Below are 26,795 nucleotides of genomic sequence, written 5' to 3' on the forward strand. Positions count from 1 at the left end.
GTCCCGATTGAGCCGGTTGAACCTTGAGATACTTCTGAGGAGGTTGCTCAGATGCATCTTCAGATCAACCCTACTAAATGTGACCCTCCTTCTAGCATCAAGCCTTTGCTAGTATGTCGAGCATTGAATACCATATATGCTCATTTGGCAAAGAAATTCAATTCCTTTGAAACATAATGCCTACTCCAATTTGAGGCCATATACATTACTTATGCCAAGTTGTTTGCAATGATTGATTTAGGCCTTACTGATGATGAGGCAATTTAGGTTGCTTCTCAATGGCATTCCACTTGGAAGGACAATGAACATCTTTTTTATAAAAGCTTGTTGATTATAGGGGGAATGTGTTAGGACTCTCCCTTCAAGAGCACTTGCTATCATGCCGATTTATTCCGTCTTATGCTTATGTGACCAAAATCGAAGACCAATTAGTACTTGATGAGCTTGAGCAGAATTGTCATTCCTCAAGTCCATTCTTGTAGAAGTGGTTTTCTAATTGACTGAGATTTCTTGTGATGGCAATCATCTTATGACCACAGCTGAGCAATGCCATATAGTCAGTATACTTCAAGCTGACCCAACTTTCTATGAGACCATTTCAATGCGCTCTATCATCCTAGCTTAGAATCTTGCCTTGCTACGAAAGTTGATATATCACCCATTGCTTGACAAGATTTTGATCAAAGAGGAACTACACATTTCTAGTGGCTTTGCAGGACCCTCTTTGCTTACTGATTTGATTACCCTCCTTTGTGGATTGGTTGCCAAACCACTTCACTTGGATGCTTTTGCTGAATGGGAATACAATCTAAATTTCTATGACTGGTGGATCCCAAAAATTGTAGATTACTAACTCCTTTTTCTTTTTAGTCAGCTTCTTTGTATCTATATTTTTAAAGCTCAATTTGTTACATTGACAATAGTAAAATCCCTCGGACTTGAGAAACAACACTACATCTTATGCGAGGGAAAAAAATAAAAACAAGTACAAGCTCAAACCTTTTTTCTCCTCGTGTGATGGTGACATTCAAAGAATAAAAAATTTGTTCATAATTCTTTCTATCTATTTCCCTTGAATCCACTACATGGTACTCTCAAAGTTTCACCAAGTGAATGCAGGAAATAAATAGGTGACAAAGCAACGCAATGAGCCTCAAGGCACTTGAAGATAATCACAGGGGATTCACTAGTAGTAATAAGGAGACGTCACCTACGTGTAAGAAATATATGAAAATACCCCTTATCTACCCCCTATTTATGGGACCTTACCTTATAAAATGTACCTTCCTTCCCTTAAATAACCCCCCTCCCTTACACTCATGTGGTACCATATGGTAAACCCTAGTGGACCCCCCGGGAAGACAATATCATAGGCAATAGAAGCTTCCTATGAATATCCTACGCTACAACAACATTAATGACTTGAAGCTAACACTAGCATCAGAACCTTCCTAAAGATCTCAAGCTTGAGAGGTATCACATCAAGACATCAAAGGCCAACCAAGACAACAAGTTTATCTTGGTGCCTCACTGAAGAAACACGTAACTTAAAGAACTCAACAATGAGGCTCCCATTTCTTCAATGACAATATACCTTGATTACAACATCCAATGGTCGTCTACTTCCTTCAGAGCCGTTACAAATATTTTCATCAAAATGAGCATACTAGTCTTCATTGCCAAGTTTAGGTTCTTCTTCAATAACAACTTCATCAACCATGTGCTTCAATGTGCAGGCTCAATATTCAAATCTTCATTGTACGCACCTTAGTGCACCAATCATCTTATGCGCCAAGTTTTATTCTTTGCAGTCAGCCTTTTGATCTCATACTTCCATTTCTCATTGTAAGGAAGCATGCCTTATTGTATATCACTATTGGTACTTGACTTTCCAGAAGAAAAAAAAGAGTGAAAAAAACAAGCGACAAAAAAAGAAAAATATACTCACATGCATTTCACCGCACCTAGGGGTCCTCAAGTTAGATGCGTCTAGTGGCTTTAGTTGGTTGGCTCTGCCTCTAAACCCCTAGCCCTTTTTCCATTTTTTCACAAATTTGGTTAGGGCATATCAAGTTCATGACATGCCTAGAAAGTCTTGACTCGTCTAGCTTAGACCCATCTCCCTGACTCATCTGCATATTTCATCCCTTCATTTTATTTATCCAGTGTCCTCAATCCTCACTTCCCACAAAAACACAATATTAGTTAGTTTGGGAATCTCCCAATTCTCATTTTTTGAATCCTAAAAAGGTGGCACCCGGATAACATGCCCATAAGTTTCTCAAAACCATATGATGTGACATATCATTGGAAAGCGCTTGAAAAATGGAATCTATTGAGCTACAGAGTGCTCGATTTGGAGTTATAGTGTTCAAATTATGACAAATCCAAAGATTTGACCATGTGTCCCAAACTTATGGAAAATTTCCATATTCTCCAATATGGCGTTAAAAGGTGAAAAAGATTCTTCAATATAAATCTAATCATTGCATCAATTACCATGTGTGGTTGATCCTGCAGGGACCACTACAAGGATTTAAGCCTATAGCGATGGCGGGTAGCGGCGTCGCGACACAAATAGCGACGCAAATAGCGATGCCCCACAGGAAAAAAAAACAGGCCGAAATCGAGCGTGGGTTTATTTCATGTTTTTTCATCTACTATTTTGAGAGCGAGAGCGAGAGAGAGAGAGCGACCGTCGTGTGAGAGAGGGAGAGGAAGAAGGCTTGCCGCGCTGCTGTCATTCGCGAAGGAGAGGAGGAGCCTTCATCACGAAGAGGAGCCACCAAACCCTCGCCATATCTCATCGATGAGTCTATTCTCTCCTTCTTTTTATTGTTTAGGGTTTAATTCTCTTTCTGTTTTGCTTGTTTAGTAGAGGAAATGAGAGAGAAAGAGAGGGAGAGGGAGAGGGAGAGGGAGGGAGAGAAAGAGAAAGAGAGAGAAAGAGAAAGAGAAAGAGAAAGAGAGGGAGGGGGAGGGGGAGGAAATGAGAGAGGGAGAGAAAGAGAAAGAGAGGGAGAGGGAGAGGGAGAGGGAGAGGGAGTGCATTCTCTCTCTCCCTCTCCCTTTTGCTTTAAATATATATAATTTGTGTATATATATTGAGAGAGGGAGAGGAAATGAGAGAGAAAGAGAGGGAGAGGGAGAGGGAGAGGGAGGGGGAGGGAGGGAGAGGGAGAGGGAGAGGGAGAGAGAGGGAGGAAATGGAAGAGGTTGTGGGCAAAACTCTCTATTCACTTTTTTGAAGTGTTCAAATTAACATAGGATGCATGCATAGATCATTCTTGTGTGTGCAAACTTGAGAGCTCTCTTCTCTCTCCTTGTATCCTATCTTCTTATGCTTCACATTGAGGGCGAGGGCGAGGGTGAGGGTGAGAGTGAGGGAGAGTGAGAGAGGAATTAAGTGAGGAACTAGAAGAGTGAAGCTTCTCTCCTATCTTGCATTCTTCTCTTCTTCCCCTTCTTCTTCTACAATTTGGAGGGTGAGAGGTGGAGTTGAGATGAGGTTGGGATATCCCTCTTTCTTTTCTATGCTTCCTCTCTTTGTTGGAGTACTTGAGGAGTGGATGGATTGCAAAATGGAGTGGCATAACCAATTGAGGGAGCCATGCTTGGATTGTGAGGCTGAATTGATTTGAGATGATGATTTGATTGGTTGAGTATATTAGAGTAGATAGAAATCAACAACTCAAATTTTTATAAAAAAAACTCTCTAATTATTTGTAGTAGAGATTCAAATTGCATTGATTGATGATTGCTATGGAGGATTAGTTATGTCCAATGTTTATCAATTGCATTAGGAAAGAAATTAGTTACGTCTACTGTTATGTCTAATGATTGCTATGGAGGATTAGTTATGTCTAATGTTTATCAATTGTATTAGGAAAGAAATTAGTGAATTTTTTTTGCTTACGACATGAAATTAGTTCTTTAGATAAAACACCCTATGGGTTGCATTCAAATTGAACTCACAATGTAACTCATCTAAATGCAACTCATTGGAGAGTGTTAGGAGCATTTGAATGGAAGGACCTCTTGAGTGAAAGCTAGCAGGAAGAGAGGGAGATATTTTCCAAATAAAACATTTAAGGAAGAAAATGAAATGAGAGAGGGAGAGGAAGAGAGAAAACGAAATGAGAGAGGGAGAGGAGAGAGAAAAAATGAGAGAGAGAGAGAGAGGAGAGAGAAAAGGAAATGAGAGAGGGCACTAAGGCTCAATACATAACCTAGAAGCATATAAATACTATTGACAATACTATGACAGATATAAGTACTAGGTCCAAGACAAAACATCCAACCATCCTACGATAGGGGTACTGCATCCAATGAGTATCAAGAGAGCATGTGCATGTCACAATTAGTCCTATTGTCTCACTATAATATATCTAACAAATGGCTCATGTATCATCCAATGATAAGAGGCATGAAGTGTCTTAAATTAATGCTTGATGTGAGAAGTGACAGTCAAACTCAATGAGACTAAGCTTCAATCTCAATCCAAGTGTATTCTAGAAGCATGGCCAAGTATATGGCATCAACCATAGACATTAGTGTAGCATGCAAAGTAATCAATAAGCATCAACAAGCAATAAGCATGAAGTTTCTCTGATAAAATAGCATTCAACCTACTTATTACAGAAGTGAAAACCTCTATAAAATTGAGTAAATGAGTGCTCAAATTAGTCCAATAGCATGCCAAGACATTGACATAGCATCCCAAGTGATCTCACATCAAATAGACATCTCGAGAAGCATAAGTGACCTCTAATAAACACTGAGTGAAGGGTTTTCCCAAATTGTATTACAAGTCATTAAATTCTTTGTTGTAACGTAGACAAGATGGAAAATGAAGAAGGTCCTGTTGTCCAAGATCGCGAGGCGTATCTTAATTAGCGTGTCTCATGTCCTTGCTCTCAATGCAAGTTGGCAATTAGACGAAAATGCCGATTGTCTATAGAACACGTACGACGATTTGGCGAGTTTCAATCTGAGATCATTGATCAGGCGATTGCGGATTTTCAGCAAACGGTAATTTGAAGTTAATATCAATCATGCATTGTAATCGCAAGCTAATTGAATACCATACACAATAAGATTGGGTCTTGTTGGAAAATTTTCTATCCAGGGAGGTGATGTCTCATCCCAAGGGGGAGTGCAACCTTTGCGGCCAATTAGAAGAGTACATGGGCGTGCGATGGATGGAGTGCAGGAGCCAATCCACCACTCGCAAGGCCAATCTATACCGTCAATGCTAGAGGAGACATGCAACCTTCCAGACCTACCTAAAATCTTGGAGCCTGAGATGGAGGCAATGATCGATGCATTGATTCCCATGGATGTCGAGACTTTTAATCTGCTTAGAGAGGAAGCATCCATACCATTATATGATGGGTGCCGAGTATCTCGGCTGAAGACACTGCTTGCACTCTTAAGTGTGCAAGCAAAATACGTGGAGCGATACGAGTGTGACAGAGTTGTTTAGGTACCTTGTACATATGCTTCATTGATTTTTTTTTTGGGCACTATTATTACAAACATTTGTGTTTTTTCAAGGTGTTTTATAATTTTTTTCAGGTTTTTGAAATATCATATATTACCACCTGCAAATACCATGCCTGAGTCTCGTGATGATGCACGACATGTTTTACAGAAGCTTGGCATGGACTACAATAACATCCATGCATGTATCAACGATTGCTGTCTGTTTCGAGGAGAATACGAGACTATGGAGACATGTCCAAAGTGTGGTGCTCACAGGTATCGACAGGACTTGCAAGGGCAAACCATCCCTCAAAAAGTTCTCAGACACTTTCCGCTTATCCCCTGCATAAACCACATGTTTCGTATGTCTGGCATGGCGAGCTTGACAACGTAGCATGTGTAGAATAGGTCCACGGATGGAGTTCAATGAATATCAGCGGATTCACGCGCATGGAGCCACATTGACTCTACCTTCCCAGGCTTTGCCCGAGAGCCAAGGAATCTTCGGCTCGGTCTCGCAATGGATGGTGTGAACCCATTTGATATACACTCAACTTCTTACAGTGTGTGGCCTATAGTCCTTGTCAACTACAATATCCCTCCATGGCTTTCTACGAAGAAAGGACATCTCATCCTTAGCTTGCTCGTCCCAGGCCACTACAAAGTAAAAAATATGGACGTGTATCTTCGTCCATTAGTCGATGACAGGAATTGAGATGGTGTTTCCGCTTGTGACTATTCCAAAAAATGTTGTAGAGGTGTCAAAGAGCTTGAAGGTGAGAGGATTGATGAAAAATTTGTAGGACATAAGGTAAACATGCATGGTATATGTGATGAGGTTGAGTTGCAATAGCAAGAAGAGGATAATATTGAGCTTATGCATATGCAACTATTGGATGCAGTCTCAAAATACCTATATGACAAAGATGGTTTTCAAGGTGGTTTCCTAGTCCTAAAGGTATGTCATAGAGTTGCTTGATCTATTATTGCATAGTGAGGATTCCAAAGCTAGCAAAGGTGAATCTACTTACACCAATACTTCTACTTCTGTTGTAGGGAAAAAGCACAAGTCAATGCTAGATAGTGAGCAAGTATGCTTCTACACCCATGATGATGAAGTTGATGTTTTTGCATACCATGGTATGTTTCACAAGTATTCTCAATTACTAGGTGGTTCTATGAATTTCTTGGAGTGGAATACATATGGATATATGGTATATGAGCTACATGATCTTTTGATGCTATATAATTTGAGAGCCAAAAATTGGTTTGGTTGCATGCTTATGTGAATGATAGAGCTTTGGGTTTTTATCTTAGAGGTAACATTATGTTTATATGTGTGATTCATCTGGAGACCAGAAATAGGGTTTTTAATCTAGGAGGAAGATGGTTTGTGTACTTGGATGTATGGGAGATTTTGATGTAGCCTTATGATCCACATGGATATTTAATAGATAATGTAGATGATGAAGAGATTTGGCACAAACCAAACAATGTGCATCTTTAGAAGGGGTGGATATCGTATGGCTTGGTGGTCAATGCATAAAAACACAAATTTGTTCTAGGACGATGTGAAAATAACTCTAAAGGCTTTAAATGAACAAAAGTATCAATTTCTTATATGAAGTTTCTAGAAAGTTCATTTTTCAAGGTGAAGATCCTAGGGTACAAAGGAGTGCCCAAGGTTCGTACAATTTGGAAAGAAGGAAAATATTTATTTATTTCATATATACAAAAAGAGTGTTGCAAGGTTGAAAAAGAATATTGGATAAACTAAGGCTATGATAGCCTCTACATTAGAAATAAAAAAAGAAGGGGACTATTGAGGTTGGGAGCTCTAGGGGTGGTCTTTAGGCTTATTGGGAACTCTCATTATGAGAAAGGATGGCGAGGGAAGGAGCACGTTGTCAAGCGCTTTTGTATAAACTGAAAACCCCTAGAAAAACATTAGATAGGTAGGATATTTTGTAGCTTAGTTGTTGGTACAACTATTTGTTTCATTATTTCGTAGTTGAAATTTTTGTCTTTATCTAAGTCAAGAATTGTTTTTTGTCATTTTATTTGGATTTTTGAGCTAGAAAACTTGATGGCTTTGGTCGAGATTGGCGTTTTCCTAGATAGATTGGAGCAACATTACGATGGTAGCTACTGAACATCCTGAAATAGGTATATTTTGCTTATCAATATCCTTGCACAACATGGGGATTATGGGTTCTCGAGCACTTCACAATGCACTTATTGGATACATTGCACTCGAGGGTTGTCTCCTGATTTTATAAATTACTTCCATGCCATGGGTTGGATTGATGAACTTTTGCACCATCGTTGAGCACTAGCACGACATGATGCCCATTGCAACTATATGCAATAAATCTTAGATGCACGTGCACTCAAGAAAGCACCTTCATTGTGCACAACCAATTTCTTGCACACACAAGAGTTTGGGATTTTTACCACCAAATTAGGAACTCTAGGATGAGTGGGAAAGGTGGTTGGTTGAGTTTGAGGGTCTTGAAAGATACCTACAGTTGTGAGATGGGTTGTTTTATTTGGTCAACATCATGAAGTCCATATTTTTGTTGAGTGATTGTGAGATTTTGGGTAGGTGGAGCGAAGCACAACATTTCTTCTTTGCTAAGTGATGAAAGGTGAGGTTAAGGATCTTAAAGTAATCAAGAAATTGTGGTTTCACCTTGCATAACGCACAGCACTAGGCACAAATTTTGTCAATGCATCCATATCTTTGTGTGTGGCAATGTTTGTATGCTTGCACGGTATGGATCTGACTTTACATTTCTTCTCAAAATATGAGCAATTGAGCATAGAGTTTATCTTTGAAAGCATATTTTTGCTAGGACACATTGCATTGAGACAAAAGCAGGTTCATATGGGAAAATTTTCTCTATCGAAACTTGGAAGTTACTATTCTTTGCAACTTTGGAGGACAAGTTCGAAACACTTTCAAGGAGTTCGGGACTCGTCGAATGCAAGAGGGTTCTTACTATATACTTTTTATGAGGGCTACAAAATAACCGCTTTGGAACTTGGCAACGAGCTATTTGCCAAGGTGTTGGGATAAAAATAGATGCACAACAATATGTAAAAGTGAAGAAGTGAATATATTAATTCACAATCACTACAAGATATAGGCCTTATATAGACGTTAGAAGTGACGAAAATTTAAATAACAAAATTTGCCCCCATCGTCGCAAAAAGCATTGTTATTGGCGACGCCATAGAACAGTCGGTATCAGCGTCGCTATTTGCGTTGGTATCAGCGTCGCAAATGCGATGCTAATACTGACGCAAATAACGATGCTGATAATGACGCTCTGCGACACTAATAACGATGCAAATAACGATGCGTACAGGTAAATTTGTGACACTAATAGTGATGGTAATAAGGAAAAAAAATTGTGGTATGGCTACAAAATAGTTTCTGCACTGTGTACAATGCTCATGTAAACAAAAATAAAGTGTACTTAAATCATAACACTGATACATGAAATAAATACATGATCGCATAATGAAAGTGACTAGTACAATCATGACAAGATATCACTACTACATAGAAAATGTCTACACAAATTAGGCGACCAAAAAAAAGGGTGTGTGAGCTCCAGGGATCCAAGGGTGAGCTATATATCCTCCCCATCTAAAAGCTCTTCGTCTTGCCGCAAAGGAGCATCAAACGGACTCTACAAAAAAAGAAACAATTACACATCAGTCCACCATACAATAATGCATTCTAATTAAACATGGTAACTACGGACAAGAAAGATGAGTGACTTACATGGCCGTCACATCTATACAATCGGTCGATCAATGCAGTGAGACCGTGCCTCTCTACATATCGAGTCTCAAGGCCGATCGGATCGTGATTTGTAATAGAGTGCTGCAAAGAAAACAAAATACTAACTGTTAGAAACATGATTGTCAGTACAAAGGATATTGCAAAAAAATAAGCAAGCAAAATAAAAGAAAAACTTACAAAGTCCTCCAGATATGTCCTGTGGCCACCACTCCCAAGATGATGGACCACTCTGGCCTCTAGCCATGCCCTCGCCGCCTCGCGCTATTGACTCCAACATCCTGGAGAATCTGTACCCTCCTCCCTCAGTCACCGCCAGTCATCCGCGTCTAGCCACTCAGGCTTTGCAGCCCCACTCTTGAGTGCCTTACATGCGTCCGATCGTCTGTGTGACATATATGTATGCATGCAATCCATCATCCAGCCCGTAGAAAATCTATCTGCTGTGGCTAGAACCGAAAACTCCTCATGCAAGGATGCTACTATGTAGTCCTTGCTCCCCTCCGATATGTCTTTCCAATGATCTAAGACGTTGTGCCGAAAAACTTGTTGGCACAACTCTCTCATGTGAGCCATCACCCTCCTCCCCTCATCATTCATGATGATGGCTCCTAACCTATCATTGACAAGATAGGCATATCCCTTTGGGGTATGCCTAATATGGGTCCTCTACCACCTGCGTCCACGCTCCTGGGCATATCCAGGAGACCCTTGTACATCCGATGTACCGACCGGGGTAGTATCTATCAGTGTGGCACCCATAGGGGTGCCACTTGTAGACGGTTGAGCAAAAGCTGGAGTAACTGGAGTAGACGTCTCCACAGGTGTGACAAACCCTGGAGGTGATGCAACTCCAACAGAACGACAAGATAGAGACACCGCGTCCGTGCCTCCACAGCAACCGCCTGAGCCACGCTCCTTGGAACCGCCATGAGAGCGAGGAGTTGCACCTGTATCCCGTGCCGACCATGGGCTCACTGCCTCCGTATCTCTACAGCATCCCCTTGACCCTGAAGCACTCCCTCACTCTGGCCCAAGTCTGGAGCGTCGACCTCGTTTGCTCGAAGCTGAAGCATCTGATCGCGCTGAAGTAGATCTAATAGAGCGGCCTGACAATGTCCGAGACAGCTCCTGGTCCGCCGTGTCTCTGAATCTCGCCATCTGATCTAGAGACATGTACGTGAAGATATCCTGCATCTCCTCATCGCTCATCCCTCGACTCATCCTAAAAAGGTCACCTGCACAGACAAAAAATGATGTTAGCATAATCAATTTAAATCATACAAAGCACGGTAATATAAATCCTAAAAAAATGATGTTAGCATAATCAATTTAAATCATACAAAGCACGGTAATATAAAATGATGTTGGCAAGGCATGGGAAAGCCTTTGCGTTTCAGCCATATAAAATTGGATGTGTTGATCTGACCATAGTTGCATCTATGGTGATCTTTACAGTACCTCATGTGCCATGGAATTTAAAGCCTATTCTTGTACCTCGGGTATATTTGCCTAAGTTGTTGGATCTTTTGAACGAGAAGATCGGGATGCAGATTTTGGAGCCCTCTTCAGCTCCATATTCAAATCGGTGGTTTATTGTTCTAAAGAAGAATGGTTCTTTGAGGTTTATACATGATTTACAACCAATTAATAAAGTCACCATAAGGAATGTTGGATCAGGCCCGATAGTGTATGAATTTGCAAAAGCATTTGCAAGCAAGGCAATTTACTCTATGGGAGATTTATATTCACGATATGATCAGTTCTAGCTTGCATTAGAAAGCCAGGATATCACTACCATGAAGACACCACTTGGATTGGTTAGGATGTGTACGCTTCCACAGGGAGCAACCAATTCAATGGCACATATGACGAATGCTATGCATAAAGCTTTGAGGGAGTATATTCCTCAGTTGACCTTACCCTTTCTTGATGATGTGTTGATCAAAGGATGTGATGTTTATGAGAAGAATGAAGAGTTGAATGAGCATGGGTATAGAAGATTTGTGACTAATCATATTGTTGATTGTGATAGGATTTTGAGCCGTCTTGAAGAAGTGCATTTGACTCTATTAGGATAAAAGTCGGTTTTTGGAGTGGAGGAAGTATTAGTTGTTAGGCACATGTGTGGACCATATGGAAGAAAACCCTCACTAGTAAAGATTGATACCATAAGCAAGTTGCAGGAGACATGTTCGAATGTATCCAAGGTAAGAAGATTTTTGTTTGCATGTGTCTTTTACTTGATATGGATTCCGCATTTTGCTCATGTGGCTGAAAGTTTATATCAACTCTTGAGAAAAGGGCAAAAGTATTGGTGGGATAAACAACATATAAAGGCTATTCAAAAGTTAAAGAGCTTATTGATTTCAGCCCCAACACTAAAGAGAGCAAATTATGAGAATGAGCAGCCTATCATTCTCACCGTGGATACAAGTCCAATTGGCATTGGTTGGGCAATGGGTCATGATGATGCTAATGGGAATAGGTATGCCATTCGGTTTAGAGCAAAGGTCCTCAATGAATGGCAATGACGATGTTCTCACATCAAAAGAGAGCTTTGGGATGTAGTGACAGTCCTTAAGTGTGATAGGGAGTATTTTATGGGAGCTCATGTAGTGGTAGAGATAGATTATATACCTCTATTGGGCATGATAGTAAATTGTCAACTCCCGATATTGCCATGTTACGGTAGATTGCATATATAAAGTCACTTAACCCTGATTTTTAGCATATTGCAGGTAGAGAAAACCCCGTGGTTGACATGCTTTCACGAGCAAGGTTTGAAGATGAAGAGGAGCTGATGGAAGATGAAGAGGATGATGTGATAGGTGCTAAAAATGACTTTATGATAGTAGGAAATGAGTATGCAGTTGTTGTTATTACATGTACAACTGTTGTAACAGGGATTTTAGCAGTAAAAAAAGAGCTTACAACCATGGATAAGAGATGGGCAGTAGAGAGAAAGCATCATCAATGTTATGCTTAAGTAAGAACACAATTTTTAGAAGAGTTGTATGAGGATGATTGGCTGAAAATAGACTAATATCTCAGTGTCATGACAAAGAAGACTGAGTGGTTTGAAGCTAAATTCAAAAGGATTGAAAGAAAAGCTTATGGGTTTTTCTTGAAAGACCGATATTTGTGGAAGCATGCAAAGAAAAAGAGAGGAGCTCTAGTATGTGTATTGGGAGATATGGCTTCTCAACAACAGGTGATGCAAGAGTTTCATGAAAGTTTATGGGCTGGACATAGTGGAGTTTGGGGTATATTTGCCAAGATCAAAGAGAAGTATTGGTGGCAGAACATGTATAAAGATGTGGAGCATTATGTGGAATCATGCAGTGACTGTCAGATGTATTCCATGGTAAAGCATAGAGATGGGTTGTAATCGACCTATCCATTATCTATGCATTACAAATGGGTAGTTCATTTGGTTACCATGCCTATAGGTTTATGGAATATGAGATATCTTGTGCTTGCACGAGAAGGCTTGACAAATTAAGTGGAAGGTTGAGCTCTTAGTACAAAGATTACTCAAGCAGTTTGTAGGTTCTTATTGGAAGAAGTCTTTTGTAGGTATGGTTGTGTTGGTAAAGTGGTTGTAGATAGAGGAGAATTGGATGCGAATGAGGCTCGTGACTTCTTTTCACGATTGGGTATCAAGCTGGCTTTAACTTCAGCCTACAATCTTGAAGCAATGACAAAAGTGAAAGAGGTCATTAGTCTATTATTAAGGCATTAGCAAAGTCATGTAACGGCAGGATGAAAGAGTGGCCAAGAATGTTACCCTTTGCTTTATGGGCGATAGGACCACTCATAGTGCAGTTAGAGGGTATATGCCTATTGAATTAATGTATGGACAATAGCCAATCATGCCTATTAAGGAGATTATTGCTACTTGGAGTGTTCTACCATGGGAAGAGGGTTTGAATAGAGAAGAGTTGCTGGTCCTACACATTGGATAGTTAGAAAGAAGGCCTAAAGACATTGAGATAACCATGAAAAAGCTAAATACTGCAAGGATCAAGAACAAGAAGAGGTTTGACAAATGACACAGACTTTGACGACAAGCTATACAGGAAGGGGACTGGGTGTTGGTTTATGATAGAAGCTTGGAAAATCAACATAGTGCCAGTCAGAAGACGGCAAAGCGATGGTTTGTCCATATGTGGTAAGGTTTGTTTTTGACAATGGTACCTATGCATTAAATGAGATGGATGGGATAGCTCTAAGGATTCCAATGGTTGGAAAACGTATCAAGCTCTTTAAACATAGGGAGTCTTCTGCATATGAGTTCAAGGAGTTGGATACCGAGCATGAACATGAGAATATGGAAGAAGAAGAGGTAGAAGATGAAGACATTGACATGATAGATGACACTTCTTTTGACACTGCAGACTCCTAAGACTTTGGCACATGCCGGAGGATGTGCAAGTTAGGAGGGGGTGGATGTTGTGTCACTACGTGGATACAATGTGAAAAACTCTAGAGTGCATCATCATTCATCTTTCTTATTGATCTAGAGAGCCAATGCCATATTAGTCATTAAGGTAAGTGTCTGTAATGTAGATGGTTCAAAAGTACTAGATTTTTGGACAAGTTTAGCAATTTTTTGATATTTTAGATATTATCTCTTGTAAATATCCAAAAACTGTAGACAATTTCTAGAATAGGATGATATGTAAAAAAAAGCAAGTAGCTTTAAGCCATTTTTTGGGGATTTTATGCAAAAAGAAAGATTGGCGAAATCGTGCGACACGCGATCGTAGTTTTTAGGTAACACTCCAAATTAGGAGAAGAAAAATGAACGATTTGGGAGAAATCTGGCCATGGGTCTTGTATTTTACCCCTCTTTTGGAGCCAATGGAAGCATTAGATTGACAGTCTGAGCAGTAGAGAGGAAGCTATTGTTTTACGTATGTATTTTTTTGTCTACAAGAGATTTATCTTCTCAGGATGTAGAAATAAATTGACTCGCTTCACCTCTATGAGTATTCTTCTACATCTTCTATTTCTTTAAACCCTTCTCTTCTGTCTACTCCTCTCATTGAATCTCCCTTTACCCTATTGTCTCTTATCCCCGTGGTAGACTTTTGACCCCAAACGCTCTGACAACACATGTGTACACACCACATAAACAAATAGACATAATACATGGAGAGAAGCATAGATATGCATACACACTACACAAACAAATAGACATAATACAGGCTGCTACAAAGCGGCAAACATTAGTTTGTATTAATTGAATATCTTGGGCTTACATCAATACTTGTAATCAAGGGCCACCCAAACCCATAATTACTAACTCATGTGTTTCCATTACAAGGGCCAACTTGGTGACCAACTAAGTGGAGTCAAATCACTTTTCACATCATACATGGTGTCTTACTACAACCCCCAAGAATGGAACCCTTAACTTTAGGTTTCTTACACCATTTTGCTTCCACTTAAGCTATTGGTCTTGGACAAAAATACAAACTTTTAACTCAAGAAAGGGATTTTTGAATTAAAACAAATACTTACCATTTTTACAACTAAAGATTTTGTAAGTTGAAGGCTTCAAATCTTCTTCTTTAAATTTTAAATATTTTATTAAATTAAAAAGTTTACAATTCATTTACGTTAAACCTTAGTTGTTCGATAACAAGTAACCTTGCCTAGGGATGCATAAGATCTCCACTCACATTTTACCATCTAAAACTGAGTGAGTTTTCTAAGATTTAGTCTCTCTTTGTGTAAGAAAATTTTCAAACCATGAAGAGAATGGGTAACAATCCGGCATAAAGCATTGTACTGTTGTAATTTTGTGGATTCCCGATTCCCAATGAATAGAATGAATAAATAAGTAAATAATCATGAGGTGGCGGCATGGCAGCATAACAAACAGACACATGGAAACCTTTCAATCGTCCCAGAGAGAGTGGAGCTCTAACGCCAGGAGCACGACGATTCAGGGATAGAAGAACAGAAGACAGAGAGGCGCGCGAGACAGAGAGAGAGTGTGTGCGCGCGCGCATCAGTGAATTCCTCTCAGATCTATTTTCCACAGAGAGAGAGAGAGAGAGAGAGAGAGAGAGAGAGAGAGAGAGCATTGCGATCTATTGTAGCCATGGATTCCTCGTGTGTGTCCGCCTCCCTGCGACATTACCAATTTCCGCCTGCAGATTGCTTGTTCCCCCTGCTCTCGAAGCTCGTCGGCTATTCCATCATAGCCTCCTCAACTATCTGCAAGGTTCCCCAGGTATCAATCGCATCTCTTTCTTCGTTTTTCTTTTTTTTATTCCTCCTGAAAAGGGCATTGATTAACTAATGCCGGTCGAGCCATCCTTGTAACATGAATATGCAAATATGTGGGTTTCCTCTATAACCCGAAAAGACGTTGATCTCCAGTAGGTGTAATTTTGTCTGTTGGACAATCTGTAGTCTCCAGTAGATGCATCTTTCCCGTCATTTGAGCAAATTGTACTCTCCCATAGGTGCATTTTGTTCCGTGGTTCCATGTTTGACCATGTCATAGACATCTTAATCCCTTAATGGCAACTGTTGAAATCCTTTCCTGCAACATAGATAGAGTATTTGTTGGGGACAATCCTGTGCAGTAGTCCCACAGTAGGTGAGGTCAGCTATACCACAGCCAGCATCTCATCTCATGCATGGGTTCATGCGGCTGTTGTTGACCCTGGGCCAATCTTTGAAAGGGGATTTAACACCCTTTCTGTGAAGTAAGAAAAGACTATAAATGGATGAAGGTTGCAGCCAACGCATAGTGGAACTTCTTAAAGGCACATTTTTACTTGGACCCATATTCTGTAGAGATGCAGGAATGGAAATAGCTATTCGTCATGACTCGTTGCAGAGGGATCAATGTTCTGAAGTGCCTTGTCTAATATGCGAATATCCACATGAGTTATTTTTATCTTTATTTTGCTAATGATAAGCAGTCCCACATTGAACCAAGATATCCTGGTCTGAGACACTAAGTAATATTTTTACATGAGCAAAATTCTGTTATGTTCATGATTTAAATTTTATCAAATGATGGACCTTGCAATTTGTGGCTTTGTATGTTTTGTTAATGAGATAGTTACCATCTCTGTTTTTTATTGGCAGATATATTTAATATTGAAGAATAAAAGCATAAAGGGACTCAGTGCTGCTGCTTTCGAGTTGGAAGTTGTTGGTCTAACAATTGCCCTAGCATACTGCATGTTTAAGCAGCTACCATTTTCAGCATATGGTGAACTTGTTTTTATACTGTTACAGTGTAAGGAGTCATATCACGTACTAACGTTCTGACTTTCTCTTCGCCTCAGTTGGTTTTGGTTAAGCATAGGGGCTTCAAGACATATCTGACTCTTACTTTTTCTGGTCTTTGCAGCTCTCATACAGATTGCACTTATGTACTGCTACTCTCCTTTGTGTGTTGGCACATGGTTAAAAACTGGCATGTATCCTTGAAGAAGCAGGCAGTTAATTTAACTTTTTTAAGAAGATGGTCTAAATCTATCACTTGTGCACACATACCTGGTTTCAATGGAAAGACAGGTTCCTTTACTAATTGTGTAAAGAATCAATGTGAGTTGCTCAGAAGAAGCTGCAGCTTATTGTTTGTTTGCTTTACGGCCTTGTAATTTCCTGAAAGAGAAGTACAGAAGTAGTAGGTACAAGAGTGCCAGCTGTCTTTATCTTGCTGTGTCTTGTGGTTTTCAATGAACTTAGGTATGGTCTACTTCTTCTTGTCTAACCAAAACAGAAAGATCTTCAATTCTCTGAAACACTATGGAGACTGACCAGTTTGATTAGGGCATGGTATATTGGTGAACTCCATTCCATTTCTTGGTGATACAGGAGAACTTTGCACTAGAAAGAGCCAGACCTGATTGATTTATGAGCTCTTGCACTATGGGTCTATGCATGGACGGGATAGACCTAGAATTTGATTGATGCTTAGTACCAAAAGCTGAAGACCCTAGGCCTTGTTACAACATTCCATCCACATGACCCTGGCCTTGGCAGTGAGTACAATATCTATTCTTTTAGACAAATGCTGCCAAATAGGTTTCATTTCTTTGGTTTCCTTTGAAAAAGGGGTGTCACACCTTTTCAGAACTTGCCTTCACTTTTTGAGAGAGTTCTTGCCACCTCAAGATATCCCATTCAAAGAAGAGGATATGAGAGTCCCCTTTAAAATAGGCAATGGGGAGGTGGTCTTTTTGTTGACTTGGTCATGCAGTTGAGCATAATGCAACAACAGACATTCAAACTTGCATAAGGCTGGCAATTGGGCAACAAGATTATTTGCTGCATGAAGTGAAAGTATTTTGAGGACAGGTTGTTTAGAAATAGTGTAACTTGATTGTTATCTTGACTTCAGTGTGCTAGTAGCAGCAAACGCGGTGAGTAACTGCCTATATTTAGCCAACTTGACTTTTTGATTATCCCCTTCTTTAACGGGGAACTCTTTTAGCTCATGATTGAGATTGATATGCATAGTGGTCAAGAGGATGACTTTAATGATTAAATGCTAGGGAAAAGTACTGTAATTGAGAATCTCAAGAAGTAACCCATGCATCAACTTGACATTCACTGTGGCATTGCCAGCCTTACATTGATGGATATTATTGTGGTGGGCAAGTGGAGGGTCTGACATAGGCTATAGATGAACTATTAGGTTTCAATGACCTTGAGATTGAAGCACTCATTGTATGAGGTTTGACCAAGTTGTAAAATTCAATTTGTTAACATGAGTCTTGTCACTCAAGCCATAACAATAGGAGTGTTCTTAGTGGTGAGTAGGGAGAATAAGATGGATTGGAGTACACTTGGGGATTTACTCCAAAGTGTGCATTGATGAGGTATGCACCATGGATCCAAATGTGTGATTGGGCATAGACATGGTCATTGTATAAATAGCCTAGGGAGGATAAATAAGTGCACTATAAGCATGGGATGGATATCCCTATGTTAGAGTGGCCCATTGAATATGTGAAGGGACATCATAAGCAGAGAACCAATAATCCTTGTGTTATGGGGGCAAAAAGAACTTGGCAAGAACAAGGATTATTATCTTTTAACTTTCAAGGAATTAACTTGAAGAAGAAGAATAACTTGATTCTTTATTGCAAGAAGAGGAATTACAACAATATACTTCTTGATACAAGATTGATACAATGGTGTTTACAACAAAGCTAGATTCTTGATGCAAGACTAGATCAAAGATAAGATAAGACAAAACTGGAGTTATATGGCTTGGATTGAAACTAGAGAGGACTTACCTCGCAGGAGTCTCACAATTGGCATTGGTAAGACTAAAGGGCTTGCAGCCCAAGACCCCTATTTATATACGAGTTGAGGTGATCAAGGAGAAGCGTTCTATATGATGACATCATTGCTGACATAAGCGATAACATAAGCAATGTTGGTGTAAGTGTCGATGCAAGCACTCTTCTAGAACCTTAAATTTTAGGATCACCTAGAACTTTCCAGAAGATATATGTTTCTTGGTATCCATGACATTATTCTCTCCTTTAGTGATGAGTTCCATGAGGAGTGGTGGGGTTTCTTGGTGGTAAGACTCTTGGCTTCAATGGATGTCGTTGATGAAACTCCTTTACTTTAGCAATTGCTCAACAAAGATGGGAGGTTGGTTTCCATGTTCCCTCACTAGCATCATAGCCCTCTTAATGAATAAGGTGTTTAAGCCTTCAGTGAGAAATTTTGGAATTAAAAATAGTCTCGACTTTGTACTCTGGGCGACCTTCAATTTCAATAGGTGATGGTGGTTGTAAGTTTCTTTTCCTTATTGAGGATGTATAGCAAGGTTCCAAGATCAAGACATGGAATGTTGGGTGAATTCTCATGGACTGTTACTAGAGACAATAAGTGACTTGATTCACTTGGCCAATGATCTTGAATGGCCCAAGTCTTTGATAATCTAGCTTTTGGGATGGGCGAAAAGAGCATCAATCTTGTCATAAAAACCAAACTCGATCTCCAATATTGTAAGTTGGATGTTGCATCCATTGCCAATTGGCATTGTCTTTATGTCTTTCTTGGGCTTGTCAAATACATGACTTTAACTCCTTATGGATCTTTGATAAGTGTTTAGCTAGATCTATAGCTGCATGATTTTTTATTGGGTGACTTATACAAATGTCCATTTTAGGGTGACTTTCATAGTTGGCAAAGAATGGAGTTTGCCCATTAGAGCTACAACTAGTGTTATTATAGGTGAATTTAGTCAATGAAAATAAATCCATCCAATTATCTTGATGATAGTTGATTGTACCTTGGAGAGATTACTCCAAGACTTGATTTAGTCTCTTTATTTCTCCTTTCATTTAAGGGTGGTTGACCAAAGAGAGGTTGGTTTGGACATCTAGGGACTTGAGGAGACTTTTCCAAAAAACTTGACACAAATTGTGGTCCTTGATATGAAACAATGACATTTGGTAACCCATGATAATGGTGGATATGTTCAAGGCTAGTAATTGTCTTGTGGTGGGTAGGGATAAAATGTGCCATCTTGGTAAATCTGTTAGCCACCACAAGAATGGAATTGAACCCGTTGGAAAAAGGTAGATTAGTGATGAAGTCCATTGACATAGATGACCAAGGGTGATTAGGAATAGGCAAGGGGTGGAGCAATCTATGAGGTCGATGGTGAGAGACTTTGGCTTTGTTGTATGTATAACATGTGTGAGCAAAATCTTTGACTAAATTCCACATTTGAGGCCACCAATAGTCTTGAGAGATGAGCTTCTATTGTTTTATTGATCCCAAAATGTCCTACAGTTGGAAGGTCATGCCTTGTTTGAAGTATATGTAATTGAAGCGATCAAGGTGATACATACAATAGTCCTTGATAATAGAGCATGTCTTCTGTTAGAAGAGTAAAACATGCAGCAGTATAATCTAAGACACAAGATGGAGGAAAGAGACAATGCACAAGATGTAACTAGGAGAAGGAATCCACTATGACAAGAGCCCTTCCTCTAGTTTCACCCCCCACATTGCCATACAATTCACCTCCCCCACAGCCCCCAGTGGCTGCCCAAACTGCTTCCGTTCTGTGTTCGAGGCAGCATCAATGTGCTGTGCTTGTAGGAAAAAACCCAGATCCAACGATGTCATCTGCTGCAGCCCGCCCCTACCTCTACTTTGGTCTGCCACCCCCAATGCAACCAGCACCTGCGCACAGTTCGTCGCTTGCTTCTGCTTATATGACTTGTACTACACTAGGGACTGAATGGTATCGGGGTCGATCTTATGCAGCTGTGCTGGACCAGCATGGTGCCACCAGTTGTGCCATCCCCAAAAGCTTGAAACGAAGCAATGGGATAAGGTTTAGGCACTACCCCACTTAGGCACTTCGGATACAGCTTGTAAGATCTTTACTAGCTTTTGAAAAATTTCTGAGACCAGCAACACGTTCTTACATAAATTGCATGCCATCCTAGGTATGAACTATTAGGAGTTAGGAAACTAGCAATGCTAGAAATAGCATCAGCCCTCGTTGACTCACATAGCACCTTCACCTGCACTTTGCCTCTCAGCCACTTTTGTATTTCTGATTCCCAATTGCTCACAAGACATGGTGTCACTATCAATACCCTTTTTGCTATTGGAGAGTCATTAAAGCCTTGCTTCAGCAGCGTCCAGAGCAATGTGATGGACTGCAATGTTTTGCCCAGGCACATATCATCAGCAAGTATACAGCCTGCAAGATCTTTACCTTTCCTTCTAAACCACATACTGCCAAATGTTCCTGAGTTCTTCCATCCTTACAGGCTTGATCAGATAATCACAAGCTCCATGGGTTATGCCTTTCATGACCTTTGTCCTCTTCGAACGTATAGGTAAGTCCTGTTGTGGTGGTGTCCAATGACCCAATATCAGTCAGCGGTAGTATTTCAGAATTGCCAAATTTACTTTCATATTCTTCTCCTGTCAAGGGCAACTGCCCACAAGTGACCCATACACAATGGCATTGATTGGTTCAATGATAGTCATCTTTGTCATGATTCATGCAGTCTAAATGTCTCTCCAAAATTTTGAAAGTGTTCTTTTGCCCGTACCTCAATTAAGATCAATAAAAGTAGGTTCCTTGATACCCTTTTCCCATGCTAATTCTCAAGAAAACCAAAACTTCTTCACCCTTGAGTCTTCAAATGTTGTTGTTTTTTATAGTTACTTGCTTTTAATTCAATGCAATTGTGTCCTATTCAAAAAAACATGCTTTGAGAATGTTTTTCATAGTTATTGCTTTTGATTTAGTGCAATTGTGTCCTATTCGAAAAAACATGCTTCGAGAATGTACTCAAATGCTTAGTCACGTGTTGAGAAAAAAATGCAAAGATTGGAACCCATGCCATACAATCATACAAGCAATGCTTCACACGAAAAGATGGATGGACTAAATAAATAGTGCCTAGCTTATCTACATGTGCTTGTGTGTTATGCAAAATGCAAACAGAATTCCTTAATTATTTTACGATCCTTAACCTCGCCTCTCATCACTTAGCAAGACAAATATTGTACTTCTCTCCATCCCCCAAAATCTCACAATCTCTCAAGAAAATAATGGTCCTCAAGATGTTGACCACAAAAACAATCCATCTCACAATTGAAAGCGTCCTTCACAACCCTCAATTTGACCCATCTACCTTTCCCACTCATCCAACATGTAGCCGTCACCCGATAGGAATAGTTGCAAGTGCTTTGGGAGTCAATGAAGGCCATTGGACAAGGTCACTTGCCACAAAAGTGGATTCCAAAATGAAGCAATGCGAGTGCATCACATGAGGTAGCAAATGCAAAGACTTCAAATGGCTAGTCTAGTGGCAATGTGAGCAGAATAGGACACGAATCCTATGAATGAAACAAGGAAGTCAAGCAATAAACAACCTTGAAAGCATCAATTATACGTAGGGATGCACACATGGTACAACAAAATGCAAATCTACATGCACTGTTCAAAACAACATCGACAAGCATATTTCTATCAACAAACCTTAAAGATTTGATACCATGTTAGAAGAGTAAAACATGCAACGAAATAATGAAAGACACAAGATTGATGAAAGAGATAATGTGTAAGTTGTAACCGGGAAAAGGAATCCACTATGAAAATAGTACAATGGTTGAGTGCTAGCTCATATACTCCACAAGCTCCCTCTCTCCACATCAAGAATTTGCAAGTGAATGGATAATGGACTGTATCCACACTCCCTTCTTCTATAGACAAAATTAAAGGAGTTGTCGTATCACAAAATAGGTTGCCCAAGTACCAAATAAAGAATAAAGAGTGTGCCCATAAGTTAGGCCATGGATGCTTATAAACCTGTGATGTGACCACTTCTAATGTCTTCAACTTTTTGGAAACCTTCAACACTTGAACAACCTTTTTGAAAATTTTGCTTGATATTCTGGCAAATCATGTTGAGAAACCCATTCATTCAGTTCATTTCTTTTTCTTAATTTCTTTTGGTTTCATGTTTACATCCCCAAAAAGGGTTGGGCACCCACATTTTGGGGTGCCACTTAAGACTGTGCAATGCCTGTCACATGTTGCATTGACTCTCTTCATCTATCATTCTTCTCTTTGCTCCTTAGGCTCTTTGCTGCTATTCTCACCCCACCTTGGAGGACATTACAGTTCGTGGACTATTCTTTCTTACTACCTGCTGCTAGGTACCTTGTCTTTTCATCTGCAGGCTGCATTTTGGAGCAATGCAGGTTGTCTAGCTGTCCACATTCTTCAAGTTGGTTGGCAACAAATTTTCCAATATCGGCAACCAGATTATGTGCAAATTAGACCTGCGTATTGGTAGTTGGTTTGTCACCAGGTGGTGATACTTTTTGTAATTGCTTTTCTTATTTACTTATATAAATATTTTATTTTTCTTTTCTTTAGTTGCTGTTGCTTTTTACCCCCAGAGTTCTCTTGAATTAAGCCAGGATCTTTGCATGGCTAGAAGAGGCAGCCTTTGGCACAAATAGGACTAATGGTTTGTGTGAGCCTCGGGACCAGTTCCATATTGAATAGGCACTGAAGAATAGAATGCCAGTGTTTGGGATTCTGTGCTTAGCCACTGGAGATAGTGCATGACAATGAGCCTGGCCAAGATAGAAGATGCACATGTGAGAATACTCATGGAATAAAAGTCACCGTAGTTGAGCCACATTACACTTTTTGATGTGGTTGCAATGATAAAAATTGCTCAGAACAACTTGAGGAATGCAGGGGTCACCATTCCTAAAATTTAGGGAGTTACTATTTTTGGACCCCAGAATCTGTTCTCGTCATTATCTTTGTTTTTGCACGAGGATTAATTCTCTGGTCTATGTCAAGGTCAAATTTTGCATCGATCATGAAGAATTTTAGACCAGAAGGTTTAAACAGAAAAATTGTTACATGTATGCCATGTGTCACAATTTGGGTACAAATTCTCAAAAGAGAGAGAGAGTATTAAAAAAAAAAAGTAATAGGCATGAGGGACAGATCTGAGAGTGAAGTTTTCAAGGTTTGAGGGCAGATTGTTGCAAGTATATCAGCTATGGAGAGTACTTCTTTGTCTCTGACTCATGTACGGAGGTAGAGCTTACTCCCTCTGGTCAACTCTCTCTCTATTCTTAGAGGAAATGCTTTGCATGATGGGTTGATTCCATTGAATGTACAGTTCTGTGTTTTCTTTGCTCTTTTGGTGAGGCAAGAGCCTCACTGTTCAGGTTCAGGAGCAGCTGATTGCTCCTCCAATGCAGGAACTAAAGAAAGTGTTGATCACGCCACACAAGAACAAGGTTTTCAGCTCTGATTTAGTGCTGTTTGTGGGACTGTTTTACTGTTGGAATGATGCAGGGTTAAAGGGATTGTAGTCCAACTGGTATGGAACAGATCTGGAATGGAATAAGACTGAGAACAGGTCAAGAAACAGGTGAAAAACAATAAATACAGAGTTATGCAGATTGCAATTCTACACTTGAATTCTTGAGTTATGCTCACAGAAAATGTTTTCCTACTTGGGATGTTGTTATGGATATGTTGTACTGTCCTTATGCAACTGAAATTTACTCAGAAAAGATAAAAGCCAACAGTTCACAGGTTTTGTACTTTGGAATATCTCATTTGTAACTTTCCATTTCGGGGCCAATCTGGTGGAGCGAGGGAGTGAGGTCTCTGTTTGTGTGTGTATGTGAAAAGACCAGGTATTAATTGAAGGGACTACTGCTTTATGTGAGTCATAGACCAGTTTCATGGTCCCTTTTCCAGCGACACGTGGCTTTTGGACCTGCATTTTGCAGCTGGTGATTATCTTGACATTGCATTTTCAGCTTGTTGCAGGCTGTCCTGTCGTCCTACATTATGTGGAGCCGGTGGTTGCTGATTTCTTTCTTTCTCCATTGTGATAGCACTTGAGGACTAGTTCCGCTCCCTCTACAGCTGTCCTTTACCATTCAACATTTACCTCGATACCCTACTTCTCGGACGACTACGTTTTGCTCCCTTGATTGTGTAGATTCCCTTTAGTTGCTACTGTTTGATTAGCCGAGACAGTGCATTCATCTTAGAGCTTTCCTCCATTGTATTAGCATGATTCAGTGTTCACATTCTTCACTTTTCTTTTGAGTTTTCTTCTCTCGGCGTTTGTCGTATACTCTGTTTCTCTCCATAAATCCTACTCTCTCTGATATGGTACCAGTCCCTACTGTCTTGTCACTTTTCTTGACATGGTTATCAGAGCAAAGGTGTTGAGAGAGCTAAAGATCTTCTTCATTGGTGAAGACAAATGTTGTGGGATTGACAATGCTTTCAGATTCCCTCTTATATCCATTGCCTCATTGGGGGAATACCATTATTTTCTCCCTCTCACTCTCCCTTTATAGGTTGGACACACTAGTTTTACAACTTTTCCATAAATAGGACAGACCACTGGGTGCTCCTCTTGTGGCAAGAATGGTTATATCACTGAAGATTCTCGACATCGACCTTTGTTTCCTACTCCATCGGAGTATGTGCGTCTTTCCTTGGCACTCCTTGTGCCACCTTACACTTCTATGCGACATAGATCATTTTGTATTGGCTTAAAAATTTCTATCCTCAAGGCAACAAGATAGACACAATGCGAACTAAGCCCTTGCAAGCAAAAGGAGGCCCTAAGACCCCATTGAAACTAACCTTCCTTCCGTGGATGGGCAGTAATTCCCTAATTACAACTTAGTTACAACAATAATATTTATTACAAAACTGAGAAATGCAAATTAACTTATAATCTTGGACAATGGATATCCTTTTGGCCTTAAAATTGACGCCCCTTTCGGTATTTATTTAACTTAATTGAAGAAGAAGTTGATGTACAATGGAATTCTCCCAATCCCTTTTGATATGCTAACTCCCCTTACTGTCCAAAATGGCTAGCAAGTCTTTAATCTGATTTGCCCCTTGATTCAGATAGTCAATTGGCCTTCACCCGCTTTGATGGAGATGGAAAATGCCCCAAATTCATTGATTTGTTGGTCCCTCCACTTGAATTTGACTAAAAACAGCTTTAGCTCTGTTGAATCCAAGTCTTGGAGCTTTCAATTTTTGGCACGCTTCTCGAGACTGCTGCTAAACCCTAATTTTTGCTTTGCAGATTAGGGTTTTCTGCTTTGCAGATTAGGGTTTTCTGCTTTGCAGATTAGGGTTTACAATAGAGAAACTTGAAACTTCTTAGCCTATGGTAATCTCAATGTTGTAATCTTCGAAGCAAGGTTGGAAGATGAGAGAGAATGCTGAGGAGAGAGAAAAATCAGACTTTTTTCGCGAAGAATTGAAGAAAATTTGTTATTTTTTGTTATTGCCGTATCTCAACTGCTTGTAGATGCAAAGAACTGAAGAAAATGAGCCACTTACTGTTGTTGCCTTGCCTCAACAGCCTATAGATGCTGTCACCTGTTGTTGATTTGTCTTCTCCTACCCTTGGCTGCCTCAAAAGGTCCTCCAATGACTGCGAATCAGATCAACATCTCCTTTCTCTCTCTTGCAAGCTGAATATACTAATATGCCTCTCTCTAGTCTTTAAAGACGTTTTCAGTCTCGCATTGGCATTTTTGACAAATGATAGCCTTTCCAAATGGTTTTCCCTAGCATTATCCATAATTAAATATTAATTTTCAGTCTTCAAATACTGAAAATTAATTTGATAATTATTTCGGTGCCCTGAAAAATAATCTGACAGGCCAATAATTAAATTGGCTAGGCAACTTCCATTTTCGAATGTCTCTGTGCCATCTTTGACCATCAGATTGGCGTTAGGTACCATTAAACACCACTTCTCTAGTGTCGCCAACTGACACCTATGGCCAAATGAATGACCTAGGTTAACAACTGGCACCAAATACTACCAAGTACTTGTGCGGTATAACTTATAGCAACTTTTGCCTTTGACATCTCGTGATTTCCTCGTGTCTTGGGCTTGTAAATTTACTCTAACCCTAGTTACACCTCACATGT

At 39.9% G+C, this 26,795-nt stretch overlaps 1 protein-coding gene across 2 annotated transcripts in view; it reads left to right on the plus strand.

The window, feature by feature from the left end:
- The first annotated feature begins 15,156 nt into the window (after nucleotides 1-15,156).
- Nucleotides 15,157-26,795, plus strand: part of LOC148024694 (mannose-P-dolichol utilization defect 1 protein homolog 2-like) — a 55,231-nt gene continuing 43,592 nt past the window's right edge. The window contains exons 1-3 of one of the 2 annotated variants that reach the window (XM_087694349.1): nucleotides 15,157-15,542; nucleotides 16,412-16,565; nucleotides 16,680-16,749. In XM_087694349.1, coding sequence (XP_087550475.1) covers nucleotides 15,411-15,542; nucleotides 16,412-16,565; nucleotides 16,680-16,749 — 356 coding nt within the window. In that variant the 5' untranslated portion in view covers nucleotides 15,157-15,410. The remainder of the gene's footprint in view (nucleotides 15,543-16,411; nucleotides 16,566-16,679; nucleotides 16,750-26,795) is intronic. The other variant, XM_087694348.1, reaches the window with a different exon arrangement.

The sequence above is a fragment of the Lygodium microphyllum genome, chromosome 15 (genome assembly GCF_053477565.2).
Source record: "Lygodium microphyllum isolate KBCC chromosome 15, Lygodium_microphyllum_v1.1.10, whole genome shotgun sequence".
Taxonomy (NCBI): Eukaryota; Viridiplantae; Streptophyta; class Polypodiopsida; order Schizaeales; family Lygodiaceae; genus Lygodium; species Lygodium microphyllum.